General features: G+C 43.9%; 1 protein-coding gene across 5 annotated transcripts in view; it reads right to left on the bottom strand.

The window, feature by feature from the left end:
* GREB1 (growth regulating estrogen receptor binding 1) overlaps positions 1–23,666 on the bottom strand; it is a 159,672-nt gene that overhangs the window by 45,361 nt on the left and 90,645 nt on the right. For 3 of the 5 annotated variants that reach the window (XM_074988962.1, XM_074988965.1, XM_074988963.1), the window contains exons 8-17: positions 18,980–19,102; positions 18,166–18,303; positions 13,745–13,930; positions 11,782–12,132; positions 10,689–10,817; positions 7,687–7,812; positions 7,021–7,218; positions 6,746–6,926; positions 3,044–3,236; positions 1,161–1,297 (exon numbers count right to left, since the gene is read on the bottom strand). In XM_074988962.1, coding sequence (XP_074845063.1) covers positions 1,161–1,297; positions 3,044–3,236; positions 6,746–6,926; positions 7,021–7,218; positions 7,687–7,812; positions 10,689–10,817; positions 11,782–12,132; positions 13,745–13,930; positions 18,166–18,303; positions 18,980–19,102 — 1,762 coding nt within the window. Of the gene's footprint in view, positions 1–1,160; positions 1,298–2,543; positions 2,596–3,043; positions 3,237–6,745; positions 6,927–7,020; positions 7,219–7,686; positions 7,813–10,688; positions 10,818–11,781; positions 12,133–13,744; positions 13,931–18,165; positions 18,304–18,979; positions 19,103–23,666 lie in introns of those variants that run through there. The other 2 variants (XM_074988966.1, XM_074988964.1) reach the window with 2 other exon arrangements.

Raw genomic sequence — 23,666 nt, 5'->3', positions numbered from 1 at the left:
CCTAAAAAGCAATCACTATGTATTTGGAGCAACTACCTTTTTAATCTGAATCGCTCCAAATGGAACAAATCAGCTGACATTTTTTCAAGCTCTAATGATGTTCCACAGCATTTGCCCCCAACTGAATCTTTCACTGATTTACTTACATGACCCAAAATAAAATCTTATGTGCTCTTAGTGGTCCCACAAAAATATTTACAAATGCTATACATTAAAACAGTTTTTGATAGCCAACCAATTTTAGAATGGAATCACATGCCCATTACTGAGTAAATAACACCTCAGCCTAAGCAAAGAAATCATACTGCAACTCAGAATTCAAACTCGTGATTATAAGAGTGTAGCAATTCAAATTTACAATTTTTGACCACTAAGGCAGTGGTGCTGTATGTCAGATATTCCCATGCCTGGAAAAATCCCAAATTTTGGTCTGTTAGGTCATACATAAAATTAACTAAGCTAATTAAATTAGTTAATTTTTCTCCTTGGCTTCTGAGGGTAGGACAAGGAGCAATGAGCTTAAACTACAGCAAAGGGGTTTTAGGCTGGATATTAGGAAAAACTTCCTAATTGTCAAAGTGGCTAAACACTGGAATAAATTGCGCAGGAAGTTTTGTGGAATCTCCGTCACTGGAGATATTGAAGAGAAGGTCAGATAGATATTTAACAGGGATGATACAGATGATGCTTGGTCCTGTCACGAGGGGAGGAGATTGACCTCGATGACCTCTCGAGGTCCCTTCCAGTTCTAGTATTCTATGATTCTAAGTTAGCTGCTATAAGAGCAGGGGAGCAGGCAAAAAGTAATAGCTGGGATTAGTCCATTTCTAACGTTTCACTTTGAACACAAAATTTTCATATAATGTTATTTCTGTAGTGCTTACAGGCCCCGACCAAAACCAGGGTCTCACTGTACTGAAAGGTGCGCATGTAGCAAAAAAGTGCCTCTGCCCTGAATAGCTGCCAGTCTAAATAAAGAAAAGAGACAAAGAAGGTAGGAGCCGAAAAGAAGGCAAAGGGAGGTAATGTGATTTGCCCTAAGACACACAACAGATCAGCGGCAAAGTCAGGAATAGGAAGACTTACAGCCCAGTATCCCACCCAGTGGGCCATGATCGCTGTCAAATTTCATAATCTTTAAACCAAAGAACATATTGTACCTTTTGCCTAAAGCCATGACCATAGCCTCAAAAGAGCTGTCGTATCGAAGCAATGGAAGGCTGTGTCCAGAAAGAGTGGATTCAATGAATTCTGACAGCCCAAAATATTTCTTGTTTTCATGGTATAGCTCTGTTCCCTAAAGTAAATAAGACAACAGTAATTTAAGGATAAGATTTATATATAAATTATAAATAATTCATCACTTTATATCTCATACACACACTAATATACAGATGCATATATAAAAAGAATCCATGTACACACACACACTCTCATACTCACAATAGGTCATTCTCAGAAGATTTAAATTTGTGTGGTTCCAACAGACGTCACTTAAGTTTATTTACAATTAACACAAGCTTAGCATCTGGGGAGAGTTAAACTTGTGCAGAGCATAAAGACTACACAGTTCTGAACTAATTGACACATCAGCTTTCCACACAGGAAATGTACATGCCAAAACAAAAATGCCTGGAGAAAATCTTGAAAAAATGTCAGAAAGGTTTCAAGGGAACTTTTCTGCTCATAAATATGATGGGCTCTCACTGGTCCACCTTGCACATATGAACCACATTCTGTTTATTCCCATGTAGAGGAATTAAGCTTAAACTTGAGGCACCAAAGCATGGCTCACCCTCGCGAGATGTGTATGTGAAAGGACATGCAATGATCTCTTGGTAAGACGAAGCTTTAATAAAAATTTTTAGCAACCTCCTGCTTCCTCAGAATTCAGAAATGAGAATTAGAACCTGTGACTGCAAACTATTTTCCAAGAAGCAGGCAGATGATGTTAGTGTCTTCCTGGTCTTTGTTGCTTCCTGCAAGCAATCAGGACCACACATGCAATATCATAATCCACTTACAATTAACAAATATTTGTATAAAGTTTATGGATGCTTCATACAGCTAGCAGTTAAGTCAGCTCTGGCTGAAACAGACAGGGGATCAAAAGGACAAGGTAGGACATCTTGCCATCCACTAACGATGCTGAAGCACTCCAGAGAGAAAGGCATGACCCAGAGACTTTTATGTTGGGAATTATTGATTGTGGAGAGGGATCTGGTCAACAAAAAAGCAAATTCACTTCTTTTTGGCATGGGCAAGTGAGGAATGAAAGGATGGTGTAGCTTGCCAAAAAAGGGTGGAAAAAAGAAAAGTTGCATCACTACAAAAAGAACAGCACATGCCACCATTCTCAGTAGCTAACGATCCAATGTTATTTACATTTACAGATATCAGATGCCCTGAATGGCTCTACTGAAACTGGAAGCTTCACCAAATTTCACTGGATACGTAGGACATCAGGTCACCTCCGGGTCATTTGTCTGCCACAGTGGTGCCATGTTGTAATACCACACAAGCCAATTCAGGTAGCTAACACTGTTCCATCCTGCCAGCCACCCCTCACAGGGAACAGAGAGAGATATGTTTCCCCTGAAAGGAGAAAAGAAAAACAGCTAAACCCTAGGGAAGGATATCAAGGGCTCTTCTTTAGGCAACTCCTGAACCAGCCATCAAAAACCGTGGCTGAGGGTAAAGAGACTGGGAATGGAGAGAAACAGCTGGGTGAGGACTGGAAGGTGACAGTAAACTAGAGAAAATGCATGGGGGCAGACTGAAAAGGGACAAATGATATTGGAGAAAGAGGGTCGAAATGGGGGGCAGGTGAGTGGCAGAAGGGGAACAAACAAAAAAGGGGAAGAGATGAAAGAAGAGAGAAGCATCTATAGACTAAATGAGGAAGAGGAGAGTGAGGGGCTGATGCAGACATCATTATTCATGGATTTGCTTACAAAAACACACGGTCTCCAATGTTTCTCAGAACACATAAATGTTAGATAGTTACTGAAAGATCCCCAAACCCTGAAAACACCCATCTTACATTACTGTATGATGAAGGCCAGTGAATTTCATTGTATGGGCTGATGTGAGTATGCTGCGTCTGTAGAGCATAGGGGAAGGAAGTCACATGGAGTATCAAAATGTTTGGAGCCTCTTTCACCTCTCTGCAGTTCAACAGTCTATCAACCAGTCCCACGGATGCTTCTGCTTGAGGATAAAGGCTGTGAACAGCGCTGCAAAAAAGAAACCCCAAACTCTCCAAAGTGATTTGCATACATGTGCACTTGAGACAAATGCATGTGTGTCACCATCTGCAACTTGGACACAAAAGCACAGTGAACCACCAAGAAGGAATCTGGGACCGGATTTGTTGGCCTTATTCATGGGCAGGTGCTACAAAAGGCAAGGGAAAGGAAATGCCCCCCATGGGTCTTAGTGCTCAACCTCTCCCCTCCTCCTATCCCTATTCTGACAGTTACTGAAGACCCCCACAGGGGCTGTTCCAGCTTCGCTCACTGCCCATGGCTTTACGCTGTTCTCTTTGTGCCACTCTAGTGGCACAAAGGAAGGGGAAAGAAAGCTGAACATCTCCTCAGCCAGAAACTCCCTGGCATGATGGCTCTCACCACAGACTAGGGGCTGTGATGGCCATACTTCCCTTAGTACCCAAGGGTACAGCTCAGGCAGACTGAGAAGGGGCTAGCGCCAAAATAATTATCAACAGCCATGTGGTCACCTGCGGGGACTGCAGTTAGGTGACTTCTTTGTAACAACCTTTAATACCAGTGGAGGCCACGAAGACCTGCCATGTTCCACCCGGTCTCCTTTTCTCAAAGCTAAACAAGGTCAGTTTTTCTAATCTTTCATCAGAGTCCAGATTTTCTAAATTTTTATTTGTGTTGCTCTCCTCCAGATGATCTCCAATTTGTTCACATCCTTCTAAAGTGTGGCACCCAGAACTGGACACAACGCTCCAACTTAGGTCTCACCAGTGCCAAACAGAGTGGGACAGTTACCTCCGGCATCTTACATATGACACTCCTGTTAAACACCCCAGAGTAGTGTTAGTCTTTTATGCAACTGTGTCACTCTTTTGACTAATATTCAATTATTATCCACTATAACCTCCAATTCTTCTTCAGCAGTACTGCCACCTTGCCAGTTATTCTCCTTATGATTTGTCCTTCTTAAGTTAACTACTTTACACTTGTTTTTAATATGTTTTATTCTGTTGATTTCAAACCAATTGTCCAACTTGTCAAGATCATTTTGAATTCTAAACCTGTCTTGAAAAGTGCTTGCAACCCTCCCTAGCTTGGTGTCATCTGCAAATTTTACGAGAATACTTTGCACTGATTCAAAACAATAGTGACTAGTACTCGACTCAGGACAAACCTACAGGGATCCCACTATATGTATCCTCCCAATTTGAAAGCAAACTATTGATACCTACTCTTTGAGTATAGTTTTTCAACCAGTTGCACAGCAATCTTACAGTATTTTCACCTAGACCATATTTCCCTGATTTACTTATGGGCATGTCACGTGGGATTATTTAAAAAACATATCAAGTCTACACTTCCTAACTACCCCCACCCCAGTAAGTTTGTAACCTTGTCCACAAATTCATGGGAGTTGTCAATAAAACAGAACAAATGTAACAACTGTAAAATGACACCAGGAGGACCCTTTCCTGGTTCATTTGTTCTTGACAAATCCATATTGGTTCTTTTTATGATCCCGTTATCCTCCAGGGCTACCTCTACACTACAGCGATCTGTCAATGGAAGTTACTGTCAAAAGATATCTTCTGGCAAAAACTCTGTCAACAGATCACATCCACACACAAAAGCAAATCAAAAGAGCAATCTGCTCTGTCAACAGAGAGTGGCCAGATAGTTTTGCCACTCCCTTAACAGAACGGCCAACTGGAAACTCAGCAAACAGGGCTGCCGAGCAAACTGGGAGCTCTGTCTGTCAACACAGGGGCCCCTCAGAGAGTCTACATAGCCTTTTTTGTCAACAGAAAACTATCAACCGAAGGCATTATACCTGAACGCAGAGAAGCACATCATTGACAGTGGATGTGCTGGGTTTTGTTGACAGTCTGTCAACAAAGCACATTTTGCGTGTAGACACTCTGGCTACATCTACACGAGGGGAAAACTTTGAAATGGCCATGCTAATGGCCAAATTGGAGAATACTAATGATGTGCTGAAATGAATATTCAGCACCTCATTCACATGCTGCTGGCAGTGGCACTTTGAAAGTGCTGCGTTTCACTCGTGCGCGGCTCGTCTACACAGGAGTCCATTTCAAACGGACCATACAAATGTTAAAATCCCCTTACTCCTACCAGCTGTTTGCAGGGTCCTTTCGAAAAGGACCCCCATGTAGACGAGCCATGCGTGAGTGAAACATAGCACTTTTGAAGTGCCACAGCTGGCAGCATGCTAATGAGACACTGAATATTCATTTCAGTGCCTCATTAGTATTCTCCGATTTGGCCATTAGCATGGCCCTTTCAAAATTTTGGCCAAGTGTAGACACAGCCTCTGTGGGTTTTTCTCATGCAGACTTAGCTCTAGGTGTATACAAATTGTTTCATAATTCGCTCCAGTATCTTTCCAGGTGTCAAAGTTAGGGTGAATTGTCTATAATTCCCAGGGTCCTCCATTTAAAGACAGGTGCTATGTCTTCCCCACTCTTTGTTCCTCCTTTTATATATATAGGTGCTATGTCCTCCCTCCTCCAGCCTTCTGGGATCTCAACCATCCTCCAATCAATTATGAGTGGTGTAATGAGCTGGTAGGGAACCTGAATTTCACTTGCATGACAAATGTTAATGCTTTGGAAAACGTTCATCCTGAATCAGTACAAAAAGTCAAACCTTTGGCATTCCTTACAGAAGTGAAATGCCATTCATTTTTATTTTAGAAACACCAACACAATTCCTGCGGTCAGAGCATTTTGACATTTCTGAAATGCAATATCCCTTCCTCCCACACAAGGCATACTGCTGGAGAACTAGAAGCCTGGGTCCCCCAAGGAGCTGGGTGGGTCAATTTCAAAAACCACAAAACATCCTGATTTTGACAAAACTGGCATTTTTCAATTCAAAAAAACAATCAGAAAATGTTTCAACTTGCTCTGGTAATAAGTGGCTAGCACATCCTGCCAACTGCACAGGCATTGGGGAGCTTCTGCCAACTGCCCAGGCACTACAGAAGAGGGGCATGTGAAGGAGAGAAGTGAAGGTCCATACTGTGGTGGCTTTGGACATATTTACCCTGAGCTCCTCCAAGACATAGGAAATGGCCTGAAAAAATGCACAATGCTGCCTTTGGGAAACTGTAACTGATGGGCAATGAAGTCTGGCATTGATGGCTTGGTGGTAGGCAGGGTGAAGATAGATCACCAAAAGCCTAACAAAGAAGCATTTCTATTTGTTTCATAGAAAGGGGAAACCAGTGGAGAGATGCATACTGAGAAATGACACGAATGAAGCAATGATCCACGAACATAAAACAAGAAGAGCTATAATCAGTGCTTTTTTGGTGCTCGTACTTGCCAGCACTGAGTACCAGAACCTTGGCAGCCCCAGCCGTGGGATTGGCTGAGGGGTGGGGACAGAGAGCCAGCTGAGTAATAGCTCCTTTTTTTTAAAAAAAAACAAAAAACGCACTGGCTATAATAAATAACAATGTCTCTAAAAATGATCGAAAATGAAGTGTTTCTTACCTCACAAGATCCCAGTGTGCATGATCATGGATTAGTACAAACAGTGTATGTGGATTCTGCATAGAGTTTTGCAAAAAGACTTTAAATTTTGTCTGGGCCTCTGCATCCAGCTTCACAACATATTGTTCCATTCTCTGCTTTGTCAGGTGCTCCTTTCCTAAGCCAAGTTCTAATAAAACACCTAAAGAAATAGAAGAGGGGTCAGTCTGTCCAAACTCAAATGCAGCTAACAATTTCCATTACATACATAAAACTGTCTAGCTAATAAAGAGCACCTGAATGCCAGAGGTGAAACAGCGTCTGCTGATATGTCACTTCGGAGGGGGGAACGCAAATCAGAAAATCAACTTTCTCAAAGGAACCCAAATCAAGATTTTGAGTGCTCGAGTCGGCAATTGAGCAAACGTGAGACAGCAATTTCTGAGCCACCGCCAGCTGGAATGGACGAATCTGATGTTGTTCAATGTTATAACCTGGAAAGAGGTAAAAATCTGCTCAGCTGAATGACTGAAGCTAATTGTCTACAAATTTTTCTTGAAGTCTGGCTGTCTTTGAAGTAGCCTTGCTTGTTGAATTAGGACTCTGCTTTCATGACAGCTAAAGGGGCATCCAAAAAACCTTTGTGAAATTAGATATTTGCAAAATTGTGGACCACCAGCTTTTAGTCCTATGGTTCTCCGACTCTTCGGGGATGAAACTTAGCTGCTGTAGGGTTAATATCAAGACCTGAAGGCCCAGAGACCAGGAGCTCCATGGGAATAAAGAATTTCCATCCATGCAAGCTTGAAGTACCCAAACAAGAGGAGTTGGGTGAACTTGAGTTTGGGACTCTGCAAAGGAATAAGGGTCTGCCCACATTGACCCAAATACAGGATCAGGACATTAGTTTGTCTTGAAGGAGAGACGCCCTGCATTGCTACATTTCAGACACCATTACTTACTTGTGCACACAGCTGCTCCAGTTATATCTAATGCTGCTGGCTTATTCACTGAAGTAGAAAGAGATGAAGACCTGTGGCTTTGGTTTTCTTGATAAAACTTGTCCAGCAGAACCTCAATGTCACCATCTACCAAATTGAAAGGACAGTGGATATTAGTACCCATGATACACTATTTAACTCTTCTCTGAATGGATCCCACAGTCATAACAGAACCAAACACACATCCAGGGCAAAGAAACTGTGGGCCAGTTTCTCCTCCAATGTGTGCTGGTGTAAATCAAGACCAATGGAATTACACCCATCAAAAATAGATGTAGGAGACAGAACCACCAAGCCGTATGCTAATGGAACAAAGGATTTAACCCAGGTCAATTATATGCCTGTGTCATCTCACAGGAAAAGGACAGGCAGGTCTCAGCCACAGTCTAAGACATGAGTTTAAAAGATAAAATGTCATTAGATGCAATTCCCTGCAAAGTACAAGATTTAAATTAATAAAACAGCTGACAATACCCTGATCTTTTATACAGTGGTTTTCAACTGAAGATCCAATGTGCTTAACAGAGGATGTTGCTATCATTATACCCACTTCACATATGGGGAAACTGAGGCAGAGACAGCTGAAGAGACTTGTCTACCGTCACCCAGCTGCAGAGCTGGGCAAGAACCCAGGTGTTAAAAGTCCCCATTGACAGCTTTCTCCATAAGCCACCAAAGCTCCCTATTTAGGCCTTGTGTCCAAGTGGATAGAGAGCCAAAGTAGACTACCAAATGTGATACTGAGAAATTAGGAAGCACAACAGCACTAAGACTGTATACCCAATCTTAACTCTGCTACCTTGTGTTTATGTCCTAAATATGGTCTCTTTTTGCATCATAATTTGCTTGTTAAATAATAAAATGTAATGCAAACCCGAATCGTTCATAAAACCTTAATCTTAGTTCAGTCACTGCAGACTCTGATTTCTAAACCTCATTACACAATGTTTACAAAACAAGTTATGCAACCCACGTAAGCCTACAAAATGGGCTTCTCTAATCTACTACATATTTGAGAGAGTTTCTGTCTTCTGTTTGTGTGTCTGTTTGATCAAAATTTCCTCCTAAGCAGTAAGAACTGGGACCATCAAATTAGGTAGACAGCTTCCTCTTATCATAACTTAAAGCAACATAAGGGTTTGGTTGTGCCAGGAAAATGAGAAGTGCTTGGAATGTGATTGCTTCTCATAAAACCAAACAGAAAAGAGACAGAATCACCAGGCAAGTGAGAAAGACTAGCTGGAGACATGCCCCTCCCATCTGGGACTGCTCTGGCCTTCAAGTCTCCCATTCTCCAAACATCCTTTAGGGAGGGCAGGATGAGGGAGGTTGAAGCTCTCCCCTCCAAAGATTCAACTGGGGACATCACTGGCTGTTCTCCTTTGACAGGAAGCAACAGGAAAGTGCACACTTTGCTGCATTACTCACACAAGCTGGGGACTGCCGGGGCACACAAGCTGTGTACTTTGCTCTCACTCCCTGACACGGACAGGAAGAGGAAGAGCAAGCAGCCCTGGTGCAAATCTAATGGAAAGAGGTATTGAGTTAAGGACCTGAGCAACGTTGGGTAGATGTGCTAGTTATACATAATGCAGTAGACAAACATAGTTTACTGAATGAGCCACGGTTTATCAAGTCATGTCCATCCACATAAGGATCCTCCTTACAAACTTTTTCAGTCTTGTTAAAGGATCTAGAGGGCACAGTGTTAGCATTTTGTCCTCACTTTGTTCAGCACTTGTGTAGAGGCACATTAATACACAGGGAGTGAGCTGAGCAGGGTCAGCTACTCCTACCGACCAAGGAAAAGAAGCACCCGAGTGTTTGCACAAGTCTTACTTTACAGAAACTGGGAGCACAGGCATCCACCAACACAGAAATGTGTCTGACAGCACTAAGAAAAGAGAATCACTCTCAAATGGCTACTTGATGGCTTGTGAGCAGAGCTGGGTGAAAAAAAAGTTGGCAACTAGTAAATTTGCTAAAAAAAATGCATTTGTGAGGCACCAAAGCTATTCACCAATTAAGATCAAATTTGGCAAATAGATTTGGCCCAAAACCAAAACTCTGGTTTTTTTTAAAACAACCTATGCAGTTCATTCTGATTTTTGAAATAAAATATATTTGCTTTTGTGTGTCAATCCAATAATTTGAAATTTAATTGTATTTAATTTTAAAAGAGAAAACCCACCAAAAAGGAAATAAAAAGAAAAAAAGGAAATAAAAAGAAAAAAAACAAACTTTTTCATTTTATTTTGGCTTTTTCCTATTTCACTATGAGTGGTTTTAATCCAAAATTATATTTTGCTTGTCTACTTTTTATTTTTGTGTCAGTGAGAAACCCCAAAACAATTCATTTCAAACCATCTTTTTGTTTGGCCCCCAGAACAAAACAATCCCTCAGTCATTAAGCTCTGCTCCTGATGTGTGTTTTGCAAACTGTTCTTACCAGCTCCCCACCTTGCAGCATCAGCTGGTCCCCTGCCCTCAATCCCCAGTTTACTTCACTTCACCTGACTTCAAGTGGAAAGAAGTCATGATCGGCAGCCCGACTAGTGGCCCAGTACAACTTTAAAGGGCTCAGGGTTGAGGGCCTGCTGAGATATGGAAGAGGAGTACTCAAATTCTCCTTTTAATCTAAACAGGTTCATTGGTATAAATGCAAATTATGTGCATGCATCAAACGCATTCGCCCATCAATGCGTCTGTCTTGTGTAGGCAGAAATAGAACACTGAACTCTATGTTTATGCATTTCATTAAAATATTGGCATTCATAAATTGACACATTCCATGAGAATATCATAAGGGGAGAGCATATGTACTTGCCCAAGTCTTCCTTTTCGAAGTTGTACATTTCCTTATTATATACCCCTTTCCTGAAAGGGGATGAGCTCCTGCAATTCCCACTGACTTACAAGAATCAGGCTCTCAGAACTGGGTCTATTTATGGCATGTTATGTACCTGGACAAAGAGTGCTAAAAAAAGATCCCAGTGTTTCCACTTTCCCAGTAACAAGTTGATAGTTAACTTCTTTCTGGTACTCTGCTGGGGTAAGCATGCTCTCAGACAGTACTCGCGCCTGGTACTTCCCTAAAAGACAAAATAAGCTCTTTTTAATTAGAATTTCTATTCTGAATTCAGTTCAAATTAAAGTAAAATTTCTCCACATAATTGATAAAGTGACAAGACTTCTCAAAAGGCATATTCCCCAAAACAAGAGTAACAGAAATCAGTGTCTCTCTCTCTCCACCAACCCCTCAAAGAGCCACAACATGCCTCCCAACAAACGCTGTCTATTTTTGTCTCAAGAAGACTGTACAAAAAGACTTGAATTTGTCATTCACCTGAGCCATACTGCTTTCAAAAAGTACCCATAGATCTTATTATTTCACAGACATTTAAACCCATTATTCTGAGTAAAAGCTGCAGTGAGCCAAGAATTCTTGCCAATATTATCAGTATAATCTACACAGAACTTCAGCAGTCTTAGGGACAACAAGAAGGGGAAAACTTCCTTGTGAAGCTAAGACCATATTGTTCAGCCCTCTCCCTTGGTGGAGATATCCCAGTCAAACACAGAAATAGAGCTGTACGGACTAAATGTTCAGTGTGGCTTCAACCCAACCTCAAAATTTGCATGTGCACTAGTTTGCATGCGCAAAACCATCCTTTGCACCAACAGGCATGCTAGCAAGCAGCCTGGGCAAAGGCATGGTAGGCTTGGTCTACACTAGGCAGGTAAGTCAATTGCAGATACTCAATTCTAGCTACAGCAATTGTGTTACTACAATCAACTAATCTGCAATTGAGTTACCTGGCTGCCCACACAGAGGGAGGTCAACCAGAGAGTCTCTCTCATTGGCCTCCCTTACTCCTCGACTACCAACAGCAGACAGTTCAATTTCATGTGTCTCTACCAGGCACATGAAATCGAACTCTGGAATATCAAACCTGACCAGGTCAATCTTCCCAGAAATGTAGACATGTAGACTCAGCACTGAAAATGATGGAGTTTTCTGGGCTTGTCCCAAGATTTTTCCTTAGGGAATCTCACCTGTTACTGCAATGCAGGAATCTAATGCTCTGTTTCTGCAAGCACATATGATCACCACATAGTTCGTCTTCACTAGCTTTCCTTCAATGAGCAGCTTAAACATTTCTGAAAGTCCCTCAGCCAGAGAGTAACTGCACTCGATTATATGGACACTGTCATTGCAAGAGCTGGCTGCCAGTCCTGCTAGCCAGGGAAGCTGGGCGGACGTCATCAGTGCAATCTGGCTGGGAACTGCAGGGAAAGCCTGTGGAATGACCTGCTGATACTGACGGATTTCAGAGAGATGCGACTCCTGCCACGAGCGCATGAATATTTGTTCCAAATCCTCAATCAAAGGGACCTGGTCTGGAGCTTAAAAAAAACAGAAAACAAAAATCAGCATTGGAGGCACATTACAAATCACTTACAAATGGCATTGAACCAAAAATCAAGCCCCTCCCCTCTGAGAAATACAAGAAATTAAAATCTCTTGAGGATTTGTTCTGCTTTGGTTTTACGCATGCAGTGCCATTGTCTTCCCTGCAGTTACATCTGGTTCACAGCAGAATCAGGCCCTGGGCCCAGATAAAAGATGTAGGGCCAGACTGTGGTCCACATTGAAGCCCCATGGAAAGCTCCCCTCATTGGCCCTCCTGGGCTTAGAGCACTCTCTGCTGACTCTACACCATATCCATCCAGAGTCCCACCAGAAGTGTTCCCTAATTTTTACCACCCATGCGCAGAATAAATTTTGTTATGTACACTGTGGCTGTGCACCACCAGAAGAAACATGCTGCTAGCTGTGGGTGGTCTACCAATCACCTGGGCAGCACCTGAATTTGTCCTGGGTGGCCACCTCAAATGTTCAGCTTACAGGGAACACTGCCCACCAGTGTAGAGGGTGCATCAGAACATAGTATGGTGAGGGATGGAGGGGCCGGATAGTGTTTGAAAGTGGTTGTGGTCAGTGTAAGTTGAGTGGGCCTCAGCACCCCTAGCAGTCAGTGAGAGCAAATCTGTCACATAGCCACTTATGTTCCATCCTTGGTTCCTACGCAAAGCAGATGTCTGCTGGTCCCAAACCTCAAGGTCTGTTATCACTCCAATGCTGAATGCAAAGTGCATATTTAATTAATTTTAAATCCAGAAAGGACCACTACGATCAACTAGTCTGACAGTCTGCATAACACAGGTGACAGAATTCCACTTTGTGATTCAACATCTAACCCAGGTTGTCACTGATATAGATATAATGCCAACAGACCCGGGTTGCTGGCACCAGGGATTGAACCTACAATCATATGGGCTAAAGCCCTGTGCTATACAGCATGAGCTAAAGGCCAGCTGGTTCTCAGCTGAGGCTGTAGAGGGAAGACTTCACTCTCTCTAATATGAGGTCTCAGTGCCTCTGGGTACTACATGCTTCCCTAGGCTGAGGAAGGGCATCCCAACCTTTTGAGACCTTCCAGCAGTTTATCCGAGATGAGCCCCCAGTTGTAACACTGACAGACCCAGGTTACTGGCAACAGGAATTGAACCTGCAATCAGGTGGGCTAAAGCCCTGTGCTCTACTGCATGAGCTAAAGGTCAGCTGGCTCTCAGCTGAGAGCTGTAGAGCAGAGACTTCACTCACCCCAGTATGAGGTCTCAGGGCCTCTGGGTACTACACAGAGTATATCTTTCACAAAGATAGCCAATCCTGATCTAAGAGTCAGTTGACTTTTCTGGCAGACTTGACTTCAAAGGGAGCCAGAACTAAGCTTACTAAGGTCTTAATCCCCAGGGAAATGTAGGTGCTCAACTCATCTCAGTTTTTGGCCCTATATTATTGTTAAGACCCAACAGTTAGCTCTTTCAGAGCAGCAGGAATGCCTTCAGCTAATCTAAAAAGCACGTAGTCTGAGAAACATTTGTCTTTATTCAGCAATGGCAAAATATATTAATTCTACTCCAAGATTCTACACAGTTGAAAAAAAAAACTCACCTAGCTGAACAAGGTAATAGACGGTTAGCAAAAGCTGCATTTCCTCAGAAATAGGCTGGATTGCAGAGGCACCATACTGTTCATAAACCCTAGATATGGACTGTGAATTTCTGTAGCAGGTGTACAAAAGAGGGCTAACTATAATGTCATTAAGGTTCCCACAAAGATAAGGGAAGTTCCCGTGACCTATAATATAAACAATATTTGCATTTGTCAGATAAATTAACTTCATAATTCACTGTGCAGACAACACACTAACAGTTTAAATGGAAACAGCTTGAATAATATTTTTGTGCTCAGGGCAGTCAGAGAGACACTAAAAGCAGTAAGTGAAGCCATGTGTCACACCTGCTCAATGCGTTGTGCCCTCATAATGTCTAGCTTTGTTCTCTATAGCCGCTATACTGTACTCATCATCATAAGAGCCAAGTGCCTTCCAAGAGCACATTAAGTAGTGTAAACAATGTCAGTCTTACATGCTGTGGTTCATTTTCTCATCCTCTTTCCTGGGGAACAAGTGGGGGTTGGGGTTTGTTTTGGAAAGATTTTTTGGTTGGTTTTTCTAGGAAGAGCTGTTGATGGATTTTTTTTGTATAATGCCAGATGAGCTGTGAAGTCAACCATGGTCTTCCTCCCAGAGCTTTAGGCAATTTTCTAGATATGCTGCGAACAAGTCACTAAGTACCTTAAGATAAGGACTGAGAATGTTCCACATAGAAGATCAGACATTTAGGGCATTACTAGCTAATGGAGACAGCTCAAGGGGTAGAGACCTGCATTTGAGAAGCTGAAAGCCCAGGTTTTATCTCTACACAAGGGGGCAATGTGACTACAAATGGAAGTTCCAGATGCAGAACTGAATTCAAGTTTGTTTCAAATTCTCAGGATGAGCTTCCCCCGAGAGAAGAGGCACACTGATTTAGGGCTTGCCCCCAGTGTATTGGTGCACACACAGTATTGCTTAGTGTGTGCTGAGGTAGTTCCATTTAAAGCAGTACTACATTGATAATGTGCACTACGGAACTTTTGATATGTGCCAGCAGGGTCCACCTGGACAGTTAGTGCATGACACGCTAGATTTTATACACCACCTAGTATGTGCTAACCCATAGGCTATGCCCACACAGCAATTAAACACCTGTGGCTGGTCCATGTCAGCTGGCTCAAGCTATGGGAGCGTTTAACTGCAATATAAATGTTCACGCTCCAGCTGGAGCCTAGGCTCTGGGAGCCCACGAAGAGGTTAGGTCCCAGAGCCCACCTCCAGCTGAAGCAATTTTTAGTCCTACAGCCCAAGAGCCCAAGTCAGCTGAGCTGGGTCAGCCCTGGCCATGCCATGAATAATCTTGTATTCCAGTGTAAATGTACCCAAGGTATATCATGGCTGCTCCACAGAGAAAATAACAACAGCCATTTACCTTGCCAGTGTTTTATGTGAGTAGACAGTGTAAGTTTCACATCTGTCCTTCACAATGCACCAAAGCTGCAATGCTTTCCCATACTCCTCCAATCCAACCCAAACAATGACTGCAGGTGTTCCTCAAGCAGAACTGTTAGGTCTACCTAAGTGTAAATTGAAGTGTAAACACTGAGACCCCACCACAAATGTTAATCTACAAAGGCCAATGAACAGATGTATGGCCTTGCACTCCTTAATTGTTGACCAGTCTCATTCTTATCTGTTCTGGGTAGCACTGGCTCCAGAGTAAATCTTCAAAGTACAAGCAGGAGTCAAATAGGGCTACATCATTGCCCCAACAATAGTTGCAGTTTTTATTGCCGTCATTCTTTACCTAATCGCTGGGAAGCTCCAAGCTGGCATTGAAATATTCATAGAACTGATGGCAAGCTGTTCAGGCTTAGCAGGCTGAAAGCTAAGAGTAAGATTTCCACCACTTCTATCATGGAATTTCAGTATGCTGATGACAACTTAGTTTTTGCCCTCTCGGAAGATCAAACTATCCTGAATGGCCGTGGTTACACTAGCAAGTTTTGTCAGCAAAACCCCAGTTTTCTCAACAGAACTTGTGGAGCGTGCACACACAAAATGGGATGTGTCAACAGCATCCCAACAAAATACAGCACTTTTGCCAACAGCATTTTGCCTCAAAGCTTTGAGGCATAACGCTGCTGTTGACAGATTCTGTCAACAAAAAAAGCTGTGTGGATACTCTGGTGGGGGTGGGCCTTCTCTCAATAGACCGGGCATCCATAACAATGGGCAGCCCTGTCTGCTGTGCTTCCGGGTGCCTGCTTTGTCGAGAGAGGAGGCAGGCAGTTTGGCTGCTCTGTCGAGAGAGCAGCACACTCTCCCAGTTTGCTTTTAAAACAAAAAGCAGTCAAGTAGCACTTTAAAGACTAGCAAAATAGTTTATTAGGTGAGCTTTCGTGGGACAGACCCACTTCTTCAGACCATAGCCAGACCAGAACAGACTCAATATTTAAGACACAGAGAACCAAAAACAGTAAGCAAGGAGGACAAATCAGAAAAAGATAATCAAGGTGAGCAAATCAGAGAGTGGAGGGGTGGGGGTGAAGGTCAAGAATTAGATTGAGCCGAGTATGCAGACGATCCCCTATAGTGACTCAGAAAGTTCCCATCACGATTTAAACCATGTGTTAATGTGCCGAATTTGAATATAAAAGCCAGCTCGTCCGCTTCTCTTTCCAAAACGGTGCGATAATTCCTCTTCAGAATTACTCTTCAGAGGAATTATCGCACCGTTTTGGAAAGAGAAGCAAACGAGCTGGCTTTTATATTCAAATTCGGCACATTAACACATGGTTTAAATCGTGATGGGAACTTTCTGAGTCACTATAGGGGATCGTCTGCATACTCGGCTCAATCTAATTCTTGACCTTCACCCCCACCCCTCCACTCTCTGATTTGCTCACCTTGATTATCTTTTTCTGATTTGTCCTCCTTGCTTACTGTTTTTGGTTCTCTGTGTCTTAAATATTGAGTCTGTTCTGGTCTGGCTATGGTCTGAAGAAGTGGGTCTGTCCCACGAAAGCTCACCTAATAAACTATTTTGCTAGTCTTTAAAGTGCTACTTGACTGCTTTTTGTTTTGATAGTGTATAGACTAGCACGGCTTACTCTCTGTTACTATTCAGTTTGCTTTTGTGTGTGGCTACACTCTGTCAACAGAAGTTTATCAGGAAATCTCTTGCGATAGTGACTTCTGTCAAAAGAGCACTGTAGTGTAACCATAACCAATTTGTTTTCCAATGCTTACATGTCTTGGTCTCACGCTCAACATTAAGAAGACCAAAGTGCTCCATCAGCCCTCTCCATATGAGGTACCACTCACTCCATCTATTAAAATCAATAGGGAATGTCGATTATTTCCCCCACCTTGGAAGTCACCTCTCATCCAAGGCAGATATTGATGCAGAAATCCAATACCATCTGAGCAGTGCTAGTGCAGCCTTTGCTCATTTACAGCACAGGGTTTTTGAAGATGAAGACATTTAGACAGACACGAAGCTTCTTGTTTATCAAGCCATTATTCTCCCACCAGTATCAAGGCAATGACCATTCAACAGCAACTCCGCTGAACTTGTCACATTGCCTGGATGCCAGATCACAGGAGGCCAAAACAGGACCTGTTCTATCAGCTGAAAGAAGTTTGCAACAAGGAAGAATGACAGCAGAAGCCTTATAAGGACTTGCTGAAAGATAACTTAAAGAAGTGCAATGCTGTCATTGGAACTTGGAATACACTTGCCCAGAATTGCTCAAAACAGAGAGAAGTAATAAAGGACGGTCCCCTGCACTTTGAACTTGCCCACTGACGAGATAAGACAAGACAAGAGACACAGGAGAAAGGAGGGACTGACTTCCAGTCATGATCGACAGCTGGGGCAGGGTCTGTCAGTCTGGCTGGGGCCAGGCTGGAGCCACTGCTGTCCCTGCTGCAGCTCAGGGATGGAGCCCCTGCCAGAACTCATTGTAATAAAACTTGTGGTTCAAAGATAGGCCTTATCAGCCACCTGAGGATTCACAACTCCTAAGGAAGGTGATGGTGATCACTTGTTGCTGAGTGTCATCATCATCGTCATCATCATCAATTGTTGACCAATCTTGTTCTTACTGCAGTAAATGAGAATTAAGCAACTGATTTGCCTGGGGGTAGGATTACATCTCGGAGCACTCTGGAGCTTTGGTTTTTGTTGTTGTTTTAGGTTGTGGGAGAGAGGTCGATTGAGTTTTTGGTTTATTTCTTATAATTATCAAGTTAATTAAAGTTTGTAATGTAAAATGCTATATGAGTTTGCTCTCATTCAATTTTCTTTACACCTGTGTCCACTGCATTGAAAGTTTCTTCTCTAAAGTACAAAAGCAGGCCCACATCTCTGAATGTCTTACACACATGGATTGGGTTCAGGATTTTTGTTGCTGTTGTTGTGTTTGTTTACCTTTAAATACAACTGGTTTTGTTTTACATATTTTCAGCAAGTTATCGGGAACTGAAACTGGCTCTCCAGAGGCCACCATTGGAGAAGAAACTGGTCCCACCACAGCAGAATGTGTCAAACACGATAGGCCTCCCACATCTAAGAATTAATATATAATGTTAATATAATCAAGTAATAACCATATGAATGCAAAAATTCACAGTATTGTTTTTCTGAATGAAGAGTATTGAATACCAACCAGCATGTGCATTCAAGATCAGCCTTTCATTCTTTTCACTCTTACGATATAAATGATTAATAAACTGCTAATAAAGCCTGTATTTATTATGTTACCCTCCTTTGGGGTAACAATTATATTTTAAAGCCCCTGAGTATCACATGTGACTAAAAATTACATAATGAACATGACAAACAATGTGGTGGCATAAGCTCAAATGGTATGGGGAAGTGTGGCTTTATCCACAGAAAATATGTAGGGTTTGCATTTTTCTACTATATTAACATACTCAGGGGTTCAAGTCCAAGGGAATGTTCTTCTTATGCATACCTAGAGGGCAAAGTTAAAATTTACCAAAATGTATCATTTTTTCAATGTCACATTTTTGACTGCAATCATACTGCAAACAACAGGGCAACAACAAGACTATTTTAAGGAAAACTAGCAGATAACAGGACTGACTTCAAAAGCAATCAGGTACTGAGGCATTTTTTAAAATCATGTGAAAACCCAGGAGGATCTTTAGGCTCCTAAATGCCTTGTGAAATCTCACTCTTTGCTCATTATCCTTAAGATAACAAAATTCAGCTACCTTACCATTTTTATTTCTATTTGGAATCTGTAAGTTGGGTGGCATGTTCCAAGTTTCAGTAGATGATGGTGACTCTGGGGACCATCCTTTGTGGCGCTTTTTCGGAGGTCCTGAATTTGTTAAAGTGCCTGAGTAATATTAATATTCAGAAAATTATTAATGTGCAAAATGGAGGAATATTTTAACTTGTTAAATCACATCCATGACATTCCCATAAGATTTTTGTTAAACCAGCCCTCTATGTATGTTAATTATCGCACTACACTGAATCAGACATGAACACACACTCAACAGTCTGCAGATGACCTTAATTTTATTTTGCTTTGTTACATCTTAATAATGTGAAATGTTCACTGCATCCACTGTCGCAGAGCTCATCAATTTACAACACTATGGCTGTGTCTACACTACCTCCCTACTTCGAAGGGAGGATGGTAAGTAGGGTGCTGAGAGTTTATTAATGAAGGGCTGCAGTGCATATGCAGCACTTCATTATGCAAATCCCCACCTCTACCCCATGGCAACCCCAAAGTGTTAAAGTTTGAAGTGCTGGCTCGCGTCTAGCCGTGCGTCACCCACTGGTACTTTGAAGTGCCTGGGGTACTTTGAAATCCCTTTACTTCTCAAAATTTTGCTGCTGCTACATGCAAGCAGGCACTTTGAAGTTTAACACTTCGGAGTTGCCCCGGGGGGGGGGGGGCGTGGATTTGCTTAATGAAGTGCTGCATATGCACCGCAGCACTTCATTAATTAACTCCCACCACCCTACTTACCATCCTCCCTTCGAAGTAGGGAGGTAGTGTAGACATAGCCTATGAGTTCTGAGGAAATGACACAGGTATAGCACTGATTACTGTAGCCTTACTCTGGAAGCCAAGAACGTATATTCTTTGTATGGCCAGATATAGGGCTCAAAATCAGCAGATGTAGCTATTAAGAAGCATTGAATAAAACATACCCAAGTGCATTCAGGGATGTAGGAACCTAAAGCCCATTGAAACATAATAGTAATTAAGAACATTTGAAAACATTACCCACCATCATTATTTTTGCCACGCCTTACTGGCTATCAGCTCTATTCCTGTGGTATTCCAGGCTGGTAGCTGAAGGGACTCTGCAGCTGGTTCCCACCCCTTTTTTTTTTTTTTTGCAGTGCCAATCTCCATGATATTCCCAAAAGATTTTTGTTAGACCAGCCCTCCATACACATTAATTATTGTACTACATTGAATCATACATGAACACATGCTCAATAGTCTGCATATGACCTTAATTTTATTGTGTTTTGTTACATCTTAATAACATGAACTGTCCAGTACATTCATTGTAGCATAGTTCATCTATTTTCCAGCACTGTGAGTTTTGGGAGTTTTGAGAGGGGCTCTCCTGGAGAACGAGGGGGCAAACAACAGCACCTTCGGGTAAGTGGCTCTCTGGAGTGTGTGGGTGTCTGGCTTTGGGGGTTCTGGGCCTGGCTTTGTCTGTTTGTTTGGTGTTTGGAGTGCTGAGCTGTCTGTTTGTTTGTTTGAAAGGCCGTGTGCTCAGGCTGGCAGTTGGAAGCTGTTAGCCTTGATTAGGTTTAGGTTTGAAATCTAAACTCTACGTGCCGATTGGCTGAGCGGTTGTCAGAGGGAAGGGCTCTCAGGAAGGCCAGAGCTTTTTAAACCCTGCTGGCAAGCAACCAGGTAGCTTGTGAACAGGGTGGTTGCTAACAAGAGGGAGTTTTGAGAGGGGAGTTTAGAGGTAGCCAGTTACTTCTACAGGGGCAAGGGGCGGCATGATGGTTACGGCAGCGGCATTCCCAACTGCTGGCTGGAGCTGAGGGACCCACCGCTCCCAGGGTGCAGCGTGGGCAGCGGGACGCAAGCGGGCTTGCAGGAGTGTGGGGGGTGGGGGGGGCGAGACTGAGGGGTGTCAGTGGTGGGCATGTGGTATGGGGGCGTGTGGTATGGCTGTGCGATGGCGGCACCCACGGAGGCTGGTGGTGGCATTCCCGGCTCAGATTACCTGGGCTTCCAGGCCCAGTCCTGTGATCCCTGCATGCGTGTCCCGCAGCAGCTCCTTGGGGCTCTGGGGGCAGCCGCAGCCAGAAGAAGAGTTGGTAGCTTTGGCAGGGACCCAGGGTGTGGCTGGGCCATGAGATCGGCACCTTCCTGGAGGACATGGGGCTGCAGCAGCGTGGCCAGGTGCGGCGAGGCCATCGGAAGGGGGACCTGGGGGCGATGAGAGCTGATGGGGGCAGTGTGGTGAGGTGGGGGGACATGGGAGTGGATGGGGGACAAGGGGGTGGGGAGGGGGGATCTGGGGGTGATGATAGCTGATGGGAGGCAGAGGGGTGGGGAGGAGGGTCCTGGGGAGGTGAGGAGGTCGTCAGGCCATGGGGAGCTTTGGGGACACGTGGTGCCAGGGAGGTGCTAGAGGTAGTGGGATCATTACCCACATTCTCCATGCCCCACTGCCTTGTGGGTTATCCTGGGAAGGAGCAAGGCTAAGGGAGTAAACCCTGACAGAAAAATCCAGAAGGGAGTCCTAAGGTGGTTCTGTGCCAACTTCTGGCATTGACCTGGCAACTCCTGCAGCTGAGCTGGTACCAGACGTAGAGGTTATCCTCTCCTTTGGACTACATCAGTAAAGCCAAGAGGGGAACACTGGCATCTGGGCAGCCCAGGGTCCCAAAAAATTGCCCAGGCTCGCACCTGGAGAGGTACTCCAGCATCGCTTAACAGCGTTGAACCAACATGGGAGGTAACAGATACAGGTTATAAGCTCTTGCTCGACTGGCATAGAGAACGAGTGCCAGGGGTTGCCTTCGACGGTGGGAGAGATTGTCGCATCTCACTGGACAGTCACCACCCACCTCAAGCTGGGCAGCCCCCAGCCAGTAGGGTACTGTCCCACCACAGTTCACCTGCCTCACTGAGTGCGTGAGGCTTAAGGTTCCCAAACTGACAAGTTACTGAAATTTGAGCACCAGGCAAACCTATGAGAAAATCAACAAGAAAGGGAAACCATCAAAGTTTTAAGCTTGCTTGCTGGAATGTGCGGACCATGCTGACCGGTTTGACTATAGATCTTCAGGACACCAGCGACACCCAAAAGACCACTGTCATCAATGAGGATCTGAAGAGGCTCCAAGTTGACATTGCTGCTCTGCAAGAGACGCGACCCGCAGATTCAGGATCTCTAAAGGAAAAGGACTACACCTTTTTCTGGCAGAGTAAAGCCCAAGAAGAACCCAGGGAGCATGGTGTTGGCTTCACCATCAGAAACACCCTTCTACAAATGGTGGAATTAGTCATGGGCGAATCAGAAAGACTCCTTCAGGTCATACATCAAACTTGCTCTGGTCCTGTCCACCTGATCAGCACTTACGCTCCAACCCTGTACGCCACACCAGAAGTAAAAGACAAGTTCTATGATGTGCTTAGTGCTGCCATAGTGCAAACACCTGCTTGCGAACAACTGTACATTTTGGGTGACTTCAATGCAAGAGTTGGAGCTGATTGGGCCTCATGGCCTTCTTGCTCAGGCCACTTCGGTGTGGGAAAAATGAATGAAAATGGACAGCGTCTTCTTGAACTTTGCACTTACCACAATCTGTGCATCATAAACACATTGTTCCAAACCAAGCCACAGCACAGAGTGTCATGGAGACATCCATGCTCGAAACACTGGCATCAACTAGACATGGTCATCGCTAGACATGATAACCTCAAAAACATCCTTCTGACATGCAGCTATCATAGTGCTGACTGCGATACAGATCACTCGCTAGTTTGCTCCAAACTCAAGGTGATTGCCAAGAAGCTGTACCACTCTAAACCAACTGGAAGGCTCCGCAATGATGCCAGAAAGACAGCAAACTCAGAGAGAGCTGAAAAGTTCAGAGAGACCCTCGAGGAGAATTTGCGCAGCAGCCCTGGGGGTGCCGATGTGACATCCAGATGGTGCATCTGAGGGATACAATTTACAATACGGCCTTGTCGGTGTTTGGAAGAAGAGCTAGAAACACAAATGACTGGTTCGAAGCTAACTCGGATGAGATGATTCCAGCCATCGAAAAGAAGTGTGCTGCACTCCTGGAGTACAAATGCTCACCAAGCCAGAATACCCTGCAAGCACTCAGAGCAGCCAGAAAAACAGTACAGCAGACGGCCAGGTGCTGTGCCAACAACTACTGGCTCGAGCTATGCAGCAGCATCCAGACCAGTGCTGACTTTGGTAATCTCAAGGGAATGTACTTGGGCATCAAGAAGCCATTAGGACCCACCCAGAACAAGAAGGCACCTCTGAAATCCAAATCTGGCGAAGTCACTGCTGACAAAGCCAAACAGATGGAGCGCTGGGTCGAGCACTACTCCGAGCTGTACTCACGCGAGAACATTGTGGTTGATACAGCCCTCGATGCCGCCGAGCTCCTACCAGTAATGGACAAACTGGACCAGGAACCAACTGTGGATGAACTGAAGAAAGCCATTGACAGCATTGCAGTAGGAAAGGCCCCAGGCCAGGATGGTATACCACCAGAGGTAATCAAGTGTTCCACGGACACTCTCCTGGAACCCCTACATGAGCTACTGTGCCTGTGCTGGACAGAGGGAGAGGTTCCACAGGATATGCGCGACGCTAACATCGTAACCTTGAATAAGAACAAAGGAGACAGAAGCGACTGCAACAGTTACCACGGAATCT

This window comes from Carettochelys insculpta, chromosome 3 (assembly GCF_033958435.1).
Source record: "Carettochelys insculpta isolate YL-2023 chromosome 3, ASM3395843v1, whole genome shotgun sequence".
Lineage (NCBI taxonomy): Eukaryota > Metazoa > Chordata > Testudines > Carettochelyidae > Carettochelys > Carettochelys insculpta.
The sequence above is the reverse complement of the archived record's forward strand: the minus strand, read 5'-3'. Positions and strand labels throughout refer to the sequence as shown.